This window comes from Fulmarus glacialis, unplaced genomic scaffold, assembly GCF_000690835.1.
Source record: "Fulmarus glacialis isolate BGI_N327 unplaced genomic scaffold, ASM69083v1 scaffold3297, whole genome shotgun sequence".
In the NCBI taxonomy this organism is placed as follows: Eukaryota; Metazoa; Chordata; class Aves; order Procellariiformes; family Procellariidae; genus Fulmarus; species Fulmarus glacialis.
The window spans coordinates 69227-81800 of record NW_009222475.1 but is presented as its reverse complement, the minus strand read 5'-3'; the positions used below and the strand labels follow the sequence as shown (position 1 = coordinate 81800).

The window sequence follows — 12574 nt, the reverse complement described above, 5'->3', positions numbered from 1 at the left end:
ATGTGGCGCTTAGGGACATGGTTTAGTAGTGTACTTGGCAGTACTAGGTTAACAGTTGGACTCGATGATCTTAAAGGTCTTTCCAACCTAAATGATTCTATGATTCTATGATTCTAAGAGGTGACAGCACATTGGAGCAAGTCCAGTGGATGCTTAGGGAGCTGGAGAACATGATGTAAAAGGAGGCAAAGGGAACAAGGCTGGTCAGCTTGGAGAAGAGGAAGCTATTAAGAAGGAGTCATACAGATTGCAGAGGTATACAGCAAAAGGTCTAGAGGCACCAGCTGCAGCAGGAAAAAATCCAGCTGGATATAAAGAAAAATAATCCTTCACCATGAGAGCAGTTAAGCACTGTAACAAGTCATCCGAGAGAGGTGGTGGCATTTCTTTTCTTGGTGATTTTCAAAATTTGGTTGGACAGGACCCTGAGAAACCTGATCTGACTTTTAAATTAACCCTTTTTTGGGTAGAGGATTGGACTGGGAACTCGAGAGTTTTTCCCCAACCTAAATTATTCTGATTCTGTGATTCTACACATTGCCAACCCACATCTCATTCTTTGGAGGTTCAGGGATCTGGGGAACAGGATGGACTCTCAATGCATGAAGGGAAGCATGGAGACAGGAGAGGCTTGTTTAAGGGGGGAAAAAGTCTGAAGACAGCTTGTTTATCTTCCCTTACATTCACATACAGACTATACTTATGGTCAACTCATTTCTTACCTTTTTCCACCAGAGGAGACTTTCGAAGTGCATGCTAATGCCAGCTGGATCATAGTGTTGCTACACAGATTTATTGCATCTCATTCCCACCAGGACAGAGTCCAAATCTCCCTTTCTATCCCCTAGAAGCTGCTGACTGGAGACTTGATGTTTTACTTCACACAATCAAAGTATAGATAGATGGATGGCTCGGTACCCTCCAGCCACAAATGGAACAGGATCCAGATGATGCACAGCATGGTATTGAGCCCAATGAAATAGGGAAATTTGGGATCAGATTGGCCATGAAAAGAACCAGAGGCTTGTTTTGCAGGCAGTCAACCCAGTTTCTAGCTGAGCTGGAAGCCTAAATTTTGTAGTCTGTTCTGGGGATGGGTGAGTTTCAGGGAGAACTACCTATAAACCAGATTTCCAACAGACTAAGTATAAGTTCAGGCTACTTTGCATCAGTGGCTTTTTTGTATCCAGGAAAGCATATCCTCAACGTTCATGTTTGTCTGAAGATAAAACTCAGAGGGAAGTTAAAATCAAAGTTTTGCAGCCTTCAGAAGGTCTAAAGCACAGATTTACCCTTGGCAGAACACACACATGCAGTAAACTCGTCCTGCCCACCTAGTCAGAAACTCAAAACTCTGCAGCCAAAGCACGACCAACTCACTCTTGCTAAAATTAGTTAATGAAATTAAATTCCCAATATAAATAGTTGATGTGCTAGAATATAGGAAATAATCCTGCATTAGCCTCCAGGGATGAGCTGGTTGATTAATAGATCTGTTTCTAATTTCTATAAGCACCAGCGCCTACTCTTCACTCATCTGGTATTCAGGCAGGGCACTTGCCGAATCACTGGGATTATTCACGTGTATGACTGTTGGTATGGTCAGGTCCTGAGTCAATCCTTGAGGATTTGCACTTTTGCAATTCCCTTTTAATTTTATTAGGTCCATAAAAGTGCCTTCAAAGAAATTTTCCTCCATAGCCAGTGGTTTGAATTAATTGTCGTGCACATACCTCAGCAGCAAGTTGGTGCCGTGCTGCACATCGCAAATCAGAAATGACAAATAGCTTGCTCCTGCAAGGTGCTGAAGGCAACAGCTTCCTAACTTGGATCGCTAATGTCCCAGACCCACAGCTGCTGTTACGTATTTGGCCTAGTTTTGAGATGTGTTAAACCTCTCCGTCTGGGGGAAAAAAAAAAAGCCACAAATGCTTCTCACTTCAGGACGGGTTGTTAGGTTAAACGAAGGGGAATGCTGAATCACAAACACTTTGTTGTGAAGGTGCATGCGTTCGCAATCTGCTTTCATCGCCAGCATGCCTGTGGCTCTTCTTATTTGGGAATCTTTCGTGTGTTGCCTGTATGTTTTCTTTTAAGCTCCTTTTCAAGTCCCCTTTTCAAGTAAGCAGAACTGAAGAAGACTTGCAGCACTCTACTGTTTTAGGAGCGGCTCAGACTAGAGACCAGGCTGGCCCCTAGTTTGTTGACTCATGCTCATAACTCCAGCATTGATGGGGGAGGTTGGAGAGATCTGTGGGCTGAGCACTACACCCAAGCTCTTCCCCCTCCCTTTTCCCTTTGTTCTTGTCTGTTTAACATACAAGATCTGCAGGAAATGGGCAATCTCTTGCCATGGCCTTCTGTAGAGCCTGGCCCAGTGCAACCTGCACCTGGTTGATGCTTTTCCAAGGTAATTTAATGAAGTTGTAACAGGGTGGTTCTCCCTCCCCCTCTTCTCTTGCTGCAGGTATATTCGCTCAGAGCGCTCTGTCATTCTGATCAACTTCTGCCTATCCATCATCTCCTCCAACGCTCTCATCCTGATCGGACAGACCCAGACCCGGAATAAGGTAGGAGATCAGTTGGGCTTTGTTTGTTTGTTTGCTTTTCCCCTGATTTAGCACTGAAATGATCCATTCAGGCAGCACTTCCTCATTTTTCCTCCATCTGTTAATTAGCGACATGTCAAAGACACGACTAAATGGCAGATTTCAATTTTCTCTCTCGCTCTCTCTTTGATAATTTGTCAGCATCCTCGGGGCTTTGATTAAAACCAATGTGATATTTTTGAATATCTGCCTAGAGTAGCTGGCACATGGCACAGTGAAGAAAGATGGTTATTTGCAAGGCTTTAACCATTTTATTTTCCAAAAATTACAAAGAAAGACAGATTGAGAAAAGGCTTTTAAAAAAAAAAAAACCACCAACACCTCAGCTTTATATTTATTTCTCCAGCAACTTTTATACTCTGAGCTTGAAGTGCTTGGCAGATGTTAAGGAACACAGCCACAAAACCCACCTTTTCTGGGGGTAGGAAATGTTGCCAGACGCGCTGTGCACACTGCAGAGCCGGGGGCCGCGAGGGACACACTGCGACTGGAGCAGTAAAGGCAAGACGTAAAGTGGATTTTCAAGCCATGTGCACCGGTTGCACGTACATGCCTTCCCAAGTTACAGACCCAGCTGGAGAGGCGCATGTTGCCTGTATGACTTTTCCTCAGCTAAAGTACTTTCAGTTTCCCCGTTGGTGTCTGGCATAACAAATCACTGCTCATCATTAGTATTTTCCTGTTGTACATTTTTCCGTCTCTCCCAGTGCTCCAACCGTCCTAACTCTGCTAAGCAGAAAAGTGAGGCAAGAAGTGTCCTCCACTACTGCTGCTGCCAAAGTCACAATCAGGAGTCAAAATTTAGTTTTTAATTAACAGTAACCAGTGACTGGCCAGTTTATTCGAGCTTCTATTTTGGCAGCCAGAGCATGCTGCCACTTTTGGAAGCATTTCTGCAGAGAAGCCCCAGGGTTTAATGAAACATAGAGATTCGTTTCTATGGAGGATCCTTCAGGTTAAGGGTAGTTGTTTTAGGGAAAGCTTTACAGCTGCTTGAGTCATATGGGTGTAGAGAAGTGAGGAGACATGCAGCCAGCCAGCCTTGCTCCTATTAAACAAATGCCCTTCAGAAACTAACTGTGCAAAGCAGAACTGTCTTTCATGGCCAACATGGCTGGCAAGAGGTGAAGAAAGGGTGAGCTAGGCTCTCGCTTTCCCTGAGTGCGTTGTCTGCAACCCCACGTGTGTGCTAGGAGCTTCTTTCCATAGAAAGAAATATTGAGGCATGCTCAACATGGCAGACCATGGCTGGACCTCCTCTTTGGTTATTCTTCTTCATCCCAGGACAGGAGGTAGATGTCTTCACCCTCTGCCACCCACTTCAGAGCACAGTTGTGGGCCCAGGTTCTCCCTCGTGCTTTTTCTCACATTACTCTGGGTGTCACCGTCAGAGCTGTTAGTGGGGATTCAAAGCTCCCGGCTGCGATTGCATGAGGCAGATTAGCTCTTTGCACATACATATGCATGAAACACCATAAATAGAAAGGTTATTCTTGGATTTCCGCTCTGCCATCTAGTAAACAGTCTCTGGCAGGGAACAGAGAAAGAAAACTGTACAGAGAAGAGACGAAGGAGTATAAATTAGGATTTTATTCACATTCAATTATTGATAATGGAGCGTCTTAAAATGTTGGTGATTGATTTATAATTGCAGTTACTCTGGGAGAATTTCTACAGTATTAGTTTCCCTGGAAATGCCAAATTCTCCCTTGATTTCCATCCCTGTAACCTCAAAGGCAAGATTCCACGCCTGGATTTGCTAAGCTTTTTGAAGATGAAATGCCTGGGAAAAGGCTAAAAAATTACAGTCAGCAATAACATGATACAAAAGAAATGAATGCTGCATGAACTGGCCATATCTCAAAGGCATGGCTATGTGCCGCAAGGAAACAGGTTTCTCCTCTTAAAGGAAAACAAGGACTAATGGCCTTGACAGACTGACAAGCTCTGCTAGATCTTTCTGCAGGAGGGACATCATATCCCTGTGCTTAGGCCTTCACAGAGACTTTTTTTCCCTTACAAGGAAGGAAAAACCTGCAGCAGAGGTAGCAGAAGTAAATATGCCCATCAGCTGGCCAAGTTCACAGCCTGGTTTCAGTTGAGGCAATGGGTTTACACTGGCCCAGCTGAGATGTGCATCATTCCGTTGTGCTCCCCTCCTCTCTTCTCCTTCCCTTTCTATCGAAACTACTTGATGGAGAAAAAAATACTCCAGAAATGTATATCTCTGGTGTAAAATTGCAAAGCAAAGTTTTTCTCTCCCCTTTACAAACTGCTGGCAAACTGGGCAGAACCATGTTGGTGCAGAACAAAATCAAAATGGTAAAATGAACAGTGTCGTATGTGATGTTAGCAAAAAAAAAAAAAAAAAGTTTTAAAATAACAGTCTCTTAAAATACATTCCAGAAAGCATTCTGTGTTTGTAACTTTTTTATGTAGGTCTGTAAGCTTATGAATAGCAACGACCTTTTTAGGATTTTTTTAAAATGTGAAAATTACTTGAAATTATCATATTGAGCTGGGTTATTTGTGCTGAACTGTCATCCAGAATCCGTTTATAGGCAGAATACCAAGGGTTTTGGTGTCACATACAAATATGGAACAAAAAGACAGTTCCTGTCTCAAAGACCACACAGTTTTACTTTTATTCACAACCTGTGATAATGTCGGTTTGTGCCGGTGTATGAATCGAGAGCAATCCGATAAAATCATGATAAAAGACACTCCGTGCATGAGACCTCGGTGTTAAAAGATGCTGGTGGATGAAAAAAGAGGAAGGTTCATTGACCATAAATGCAAAGTCCATGTTTCCTGATATAACCCAAAGCAGAGAAATTCTTCATTATAAACCTCCCCCTCCCCCTGTCCTGAATGCCTTAAGCCATTTTTTTCATCAGAGTCACTTTTAAAGTCTAGTTGCTCTCTCTTCTCCCTGGGAGCCACTGGAGTTTCTTTCCATCATTTTCTTCTTGAGTACGTTGATTCACGGTTTCCGACTCACAGATGGTGGAAATTAAGCACAGCTCTGGCAGAGTTAAACAGAGCGGCACCAATTTGCACCAGTGAAAGATTTGGCTTTGCTGAGTTAAAAACAAAGACGAGCTTGTCAGCTTTCCAGTCCATCTCCCTGGCACTACAGGATTGTTCTTCATAACGCATTTGCTAGTACTTTTCCCAGTTTAATTTTAAATGGCTTAAGCTCCCCTCATTTCCCTTGAGAGGTTTCCCCACAGAGTAGTAGAGCTCACCATTATGAAATTCCTTTTAATGTAGCTTCTTTTTTTTTTTTTTTCCCTTTCTTTTTTTTTTCTTGTCTGCTAGTAGTTATATGCTCTTGGACAACTCTGCACCTCTCATGTTTGCAGTGCTTACCAGTCCCTGGCGACCACGGTTTCATCCAGCTCTCACGGCTTAACTCTTTCACTCAGCGATCCTTCCCTGGCAGAGACACCGTCTAAATTGCCTTTCTCTGATTTCATTTCTGCGGCTTGGCTGCCAGCGACATGGTGCTTTGCAAACTTTTTGAGCTGAGATTAGTGCACGGCTTACTAACTGCTCCGTCCTCCCCGAAAGGATCGTGGCAATGGTTTTGATCATTTGGAAAATAAATATATCTTGCTGAAGCCAAGAAAGCACCAGGGTGGGGTGCGGGCTCAGACTTCGGCAAAAGTGTTAACCGTGGGCTTATCTTAGAGCTTACGCTTAAAAGCAGCCGATTTCCATGCAGTACTTAAATTTGAAGTGAACACCTTGATCCTTTGCTAGGTCGAAGCTTGTGGGGGAGACTGCCTCCTCCTAAAATGTCTTTTCGTGTCCTGATCTCCATGACCTTGCCTTCCAGAGCCTGGTTTGGAAGCATCTCCCTGCGCCTTCTGCTCTCCTACGCGCTGCTCTCTCCGCCTGCTGCTCTTCTCACGTGTCCTCCTTTCCTCCTCTCTCCAGGTGATATGCACGCTGGTGGCGGCTTTCTTGCACTTCTTCTTCCTCTCCTCTTTCTGCTGGGTGCTGACCGAGGCTTGGCAGTCCTACATGGCCGTGACGGGCCGGTTACGGAACCGCATCATCCGCAAGCGCTTCTTGTGTCTCGGATGGGGTGAGGAGCCTGGGTCTGCGGAGCAGGTCCCCTGGGGTGGGGGGGGAAGCGCTGTCCCCTCCCCAGGATGGGGAGCAGAGAGGGTCCGGGCTACAAGAGGGACTGATGCTCTGCAGAAAGCTTAGCAGAGGATGCTTGCAACCCTTTCGGGGATGTCAAGAAGGGCTGAGATGGTTAAAAATAGCATAAGCAAGAGCCATAAGTCCTGCCTGCTGCCCAGTGCCCCCAAGGGTCACACAAAATAGATGAGTCGAGAGAGGTTGAGTTTTCAAAGGGTGTGCTGGGGTGGTTTCTCTTGGGTTTGGGTCTCTTTCTTGCTTTCTCTTTTTCTCTCTCTCGCTGTCTCCTTCCATGTGCAACCCAGAGTGAAGCAAGCTCTGAAATCCCGTCTCCATGGCAGCAGGGCCTTTCGCACACAAATAAACTATGAGACTGGTGCAGATGCTTGTAACTAATTTTTCTCTCTCTGCCTCTTCCGTATGTTTAATTTAATAGCCTTAAATGATGCATTCTGTAGTAGAAAACAAACACAAACCCATAACCTGGGCTTTCAAAGCAATAACAAATGTGCGTTTGAAAGGAGCAACTGAATAAAAAGTTGCTCAAAAGCAAGCAGGCAAAAAAAAGAAAGGGAGAGAGAAAGCGTTGTGCGTCCGAGCTGTATTAGTGTCTCGTTTTACTACTGAAGTCCAGCATTTCACGCCAGGCAAGATATTTCTGATGCTTACGAAGCACCCTGATGTGATTTATTCTGGCACATCAAGACCCATCCTCGTTCCAGCACCTGCATCCCTTGAAGTTTTCCCTCCTAACTTTTGCTTACGATAGAAAATAAATTGTTTTATTGAAATACAGTGTTTGCGTGTAGCGGGAGCGTAGTCACATACGTTCAAAACACAGGCTGCATACGCCTGTGTGTGTTCATGCATGTGTTTATACACAAACACTCTGTGACTCAAGGAACATCAGGGATATCGAATGCAACAGACTAATAGCTTTTCTAGGTAATAAAAAGGGATTTTTCTGATTTGTAAAAGCTGGGACAGATGGGCGTGTTAGCTAAGGGAATTTTGGATAAGTGACATTCACATTTGTAGTCTGTACAGATCAAAAAAAAAAAAAAACACCCTACATGTGTAGAAGCATAATTTGCACTGCTAGTAAAATGTAGTCATCTCTGAGCTAGGATGCACTGGGTGATAAATGATGCATAATAACCATTTGGAATAGGTTAGGACAAGGAATGAAGAACCCTCTTGCCTGTTAAGGCAGCAGGGGAATTTCCGATATTTAGCATCCTGCTAGACTTCAGCTGTAGAGCTGGGATTAATGGCACTTCTAAGAGGAAAGAGGCTGAAAATATGTTTTAAAGAGCATAATCTGAAATAATTAGCACAATTCACTTTGTCATGGGCTGATTCTCCCCCTTTTCCCCCTTTGCATATTAGCATTTCTCTAAGTCCTTGTTCTAGACGTCTTTGCCAAGTTCTCAGCTGCTGTCAGCTGTAGCTCATTGAAGCTACAGTGGTTTTCGTCAGCAGTGAGGTTTATTCCCTGTTTTTTTGTTCTCTTGGGTATGCAACTTTGCCTTTCCAGAAAAGAATTTTTAGCAATTAGAACTTTTTTTTATTCTTATTTAGAACAGACAGACAAACTGTTCCCTAAAAACAATTCAGTCATTGTATTTAGCCCCAGTAAAGAAGAAATAATTTTGTCAGTCTTTTTACGACCACGTCATAGTTTCCACAACTGGATTTTTAATGCTGCCATAGCTCAGGCTCTGAGTAGGTCTTCAGTTGTTCATAGCAGTTATGGCTCTTGGTAGTTACTAGCAAACAACCTTCTCTAGTGGGACATGACGAACATGTGACCTGATTCTCCTCTCACCTGGCAGTACAAAACTCTTCGAAACAGGTTTCTGACGCGTTTATTTGGAATTGTGAATGTAAAATTCACTTTCTGCAGAAAGCCCCAAAAACCTTGCCAGTGACTATGTAGCATGAGCGACTGCCTAGAAGGCTGATACAAACCACACACAGTATATGGAACAGACCAGTTCGAAATAACTTTCTTTCAAATAATCAAAAAATAGACTAAAAGTTTTGAGGTTTTTTTCCAATCTAATCACATCTAACTGCGATTAGATAGTTAACAGCTCTCCCAAGGCAGAGGAGTACAGCACCCCTCATTATGATGCTCTTTGGCTTAGCTACCACGGTGTAGCTACCACCTTCGGTGAATGCTGCTTGTACAGCTCCATTTCCAGCACAAGCTGGGGCTCCTACCCAGGCTCGGAACGAGCCAGTCCCTTTAAGCTGACGAGTTCACAGCCTGAGTCTGTATTTCTGCATAATTATCACGTCTTAGAGAAGAACTTTGCGAAGAACAAGTTGCTATTTTTGGCAGAGTCTAAGCCAACTTTCCTCTTTCACAGGGCCTCTTGCATCAAGCTATACTCCTGAAAAGTCCTTTCACATGTGGTTTCTTGGTGTGCTTGCCATGGGATGCCATATTGATGGCGTGGTAGTGAAGACAGCACCCAGGATATATCCAGATGAGGTGTGAAGGAGGCTCAGCAAGGGGACCAATAGTCAATTAAGAAAAAAAAAAAGAAAAGAAAAAAAAAAAAGAAAAGAAAACCAAAAAGAGACATCTTTTAAACCCACTGCCTGTTGGTTTTGGACTGACCAAATGTGAGCTGTGCTTGGAAATCTCATATGGGAAGAGAAACACTTCCCTTTATGATAGCTCTCAAATGCTGTATATTCCAGCCAACTTGGCCTTATACCTCTCAGCTGGCTGCAGACCCTCACTATTAATCAATCTTACGATGATTTGGATTGTTGAGTGACCACATTACCAGCAGGGTTATTGTTTGGATGCTGTGTCTGCACATCCCTTCAATCTACAGTGTCTTCTGCAGCCACCTGCCATGACCTCTACAGCACACGAATTAGGGTCTTGTGAAGAAGCACTAATCCTAGCTGGCTACTGATCCTGCTAATTCTTAATGGGATTTGCCCATCTTTAGCATTGAGACAGCTTAATTCATCATGTCACAAGGAGGAGGGCTATAAAAAGCCACATGGAGACCTCCGTAGCTGAAGAACCAGATGTTACTAGCCGATATCCAGGCATTTCTTTAGGGAAAGGAGAGAGCTGGGCTGGGGCTAATGAACGAGAAAAGTACCCAATCTTCTCCGTAGATCCTTGAGCAGTTTATCGTGGCAGGGATAAGAAGGATCAGAAGACTATTAGCAAGATGTAGTGTCTTTTGCTAGTTCTAATTGTGCCTAGGTGTTCAAGGACCCAACAATTTCAGAACTTTTAATGAGTTTTAGGCCAATAACCAGCAGGTTGCACATTAACCAACAGGTTTTCTTTATACTCCTCGCTCTAATTTTATGGGAGCTTCTAGCAGTAAGATCAAGGCCATAGCTTCACCCCCTTATGCACCTGCAATGACATCCCGTGCTGGCACCGTTAGCTCATGACGCTCTGAAGATAAATTGTACTTTGTAAATCGTGGCGTCCCAGCCACAGACTAACTTGCTCATCCTTTGCAGCACTTGTAACGAAGTGTGTCTTCTCGAGGGCAGCTGGTTTCTCTTAGTTTATTCCCCTTTTGGACACAGGGAACAGATCTCTGGCAAGAGAAGAAGTAACCGGGTTTGCAGAAAGACCTGATGTCCTGATGCTCTTTTCCATTGTTGTTCAGAGGGACCTGCTCTATTATAGATCATGGCCCAGCACTTAAGGGACCTGTTTGGGATAGGGGGAACTCAGTTTCCATTTCCTTTCCTGTTTCATTTGGGGCAAGATTTGAACCTGGGTTGTTCATCATACATTATGTTAAGAGCAAACATAACCCTTAATCTCCCTCCTTGGTAGCTTCTTTGAGTTGGGTTGTGGCTGAATATTCCATCTTCAGGAGACACCCTTATATATTCCTGGCCAGCCTGTATGCCTAAGATTAAAATAAACACATTTTATGCATCTGCATGTACTGTCAGTCCCTGCACAACTGCTGAGACCACAGCAGGATATGAGCTGATTACAGCTGATGGCATTTACTTCATTAGCAGAGGTAACAAGGGTTCATGTTTTTGGCTCTGAAGGTCCTGAATTCAGTCTCTGCCAAAGACCCAGGCTGGGACAGATGGTGCTAGAATAACACTGGGAAGAATGGGGTATATTATGCAATTGAGTGAGAGAAGAGCTGCACATATGCTTAAATGACCAATTTTCTCTTGTTTCATTTCCATAGGGCTCCCCGCCTTGGTGGTTGCCATTTCCGTGGGATTTACTAAAGCCAAGGGGTACGGCACCGTGAACTAGTGAGTAAAGGAGCTCTTCTTCCTTTTTCTTCCTGTCTCACCCTCCATCCTTTCTGTCAAAATCCAGTCACTGACCCGCAGGAGCTAGGGTAGGAGCTAAATTCTGGTGTGCTGCCCACGGCAGAGGGAAGCGGGGATGACGGGAGAGGAAGGAGCCATCCTACCTCCCTGCCTCCTCAAGCCACCAGCTGGCCGAGGTGGATTGTGTATTCCTTTAAAAACAAGTTCATAGAGACTAGTTAAATATAACTGTTGCATATATGACACCAGTTTGATCTAAGTAGCTCCTACTTAGAGATTTTTTCAATTTATTTTTTAGGGGGAAATGTAGAATATTTGAAGATTAGGATGTTTAAATATTAAAAATAGCTTTTGTGTTTATCTATTTAATGGTTTGCTTGATTGGTCCCAGGTTTTCAAAATGCTTCGGCTCAGTTTTAGGCACCAGAATGAGCATGAGTTTTTCAAACCAAGGTTTTAAAAGCAATCTGATTTTTGCCTGTTTTCCAAATTCCACAAGATTTACCTTTAAGAATCTTTTATTTGCTTGTAATGGGGGAAGGAAGATAGGGTAGCAATAACAGAATAAGACTGCGGAGGTAAAAAATACATTAAGGCAAGGCTGGAATCACTCAGAGCTGAGAATTAGTACAAAGTAAAAAAAAAAAAAAAAAGAAACTGTTATTTTTTCACTGTGCTGTGAAAAAGATAGCTTAGAAATTTTATGCATAGTGGCAGCCAAAGGATAATATTTTATGTAGCAATAAATCAGGCCCTTCCTTCCTGCAGCGCATCATTATCCAGAGCCTTCCTGGCCAGTGGTTTGCATCCCACATGAACAATGTTTAAGACAAAAGCTGGAGATGTGGCCAGCAACAGATGAGGGTTTGATAGGTCCACTGAGAAAATGCCACGTAGAATCCCTGCTCTTTCTCAATTCCCACCATATTCTGCACACCCACGACCAAATGGTCCAGGGTTTGCATTTTGATTGCAGGAGAGTATTAAAACAGCACAGCAGCATTCTCCGTTTGCTTTGCAGTCTAAATTACTACAGTCTAAATTCCTGTACAATACAGAGAGCTCAGGAAGGTGGGTTTGTCAAATGCAAATCCATGAAGCCTATGCTGGCAACAGGATGCATTGGCTGTACCTGACCTGACTTGCCTACCCCAGCCCAAGTGACTTGGCTTCAGTTTGTCCTGGTGGAGAGGGATTGAGTGCTTCTTGTATGACTCAGAAGAGGACAATACACAGCCAGGCTTTCAGAAGTGCCGCTGAGATCCCAAATGCTCTTTAGCTTTTCTGTGGGTCTGCTGTTTCTGGCGCTTTGCTCCATGAGAAGTCCATGAGAACAATTGATAATGAACAAGCATCAGGGAAATGGGGGGGAGGTCCTAAATTTTTCTGCTTCCTTTCCTGTTTATAGACCAGTGGGAATTGGTGCAAAAAACTCAGTAGCTTCTTCCCCATTGACGCTTAAGGGCCACCGCAGAGTTTTGTGGTCAATGTTGACCACACAAAAGAGCCTGGGC

General features: G+C 43.8%; 1 protein-coding gene across 1 annotated transcript in view; it reads left to right on the top strand.

The window, feature by feature from the left end:
• Positions 1–12574, top strand: part of LOC104079416 (brain-specific angiogenesis inhibitor 1-like) — a gene marked incomplete at its 5' end in the record, with an annotated part of 66285 nt that overhangs the window by 5988 nt on the left and 47723 nt on the right. The window contains 3 exons of the mRNA XM_009581450.1: positions 2468–2570; positions 6552–6702; positions 10970–11039. Of these exons, the coding sequence (XP_009579745.1) occupies positions 2468–2570; positions 6552–6702; positions 10970–11039 (324 nt within the window). The remainder of the gene's footprint in view (positions 1–2467; positions 2571–6551; positions 6703–10969; positions 11040–12574) is intronic.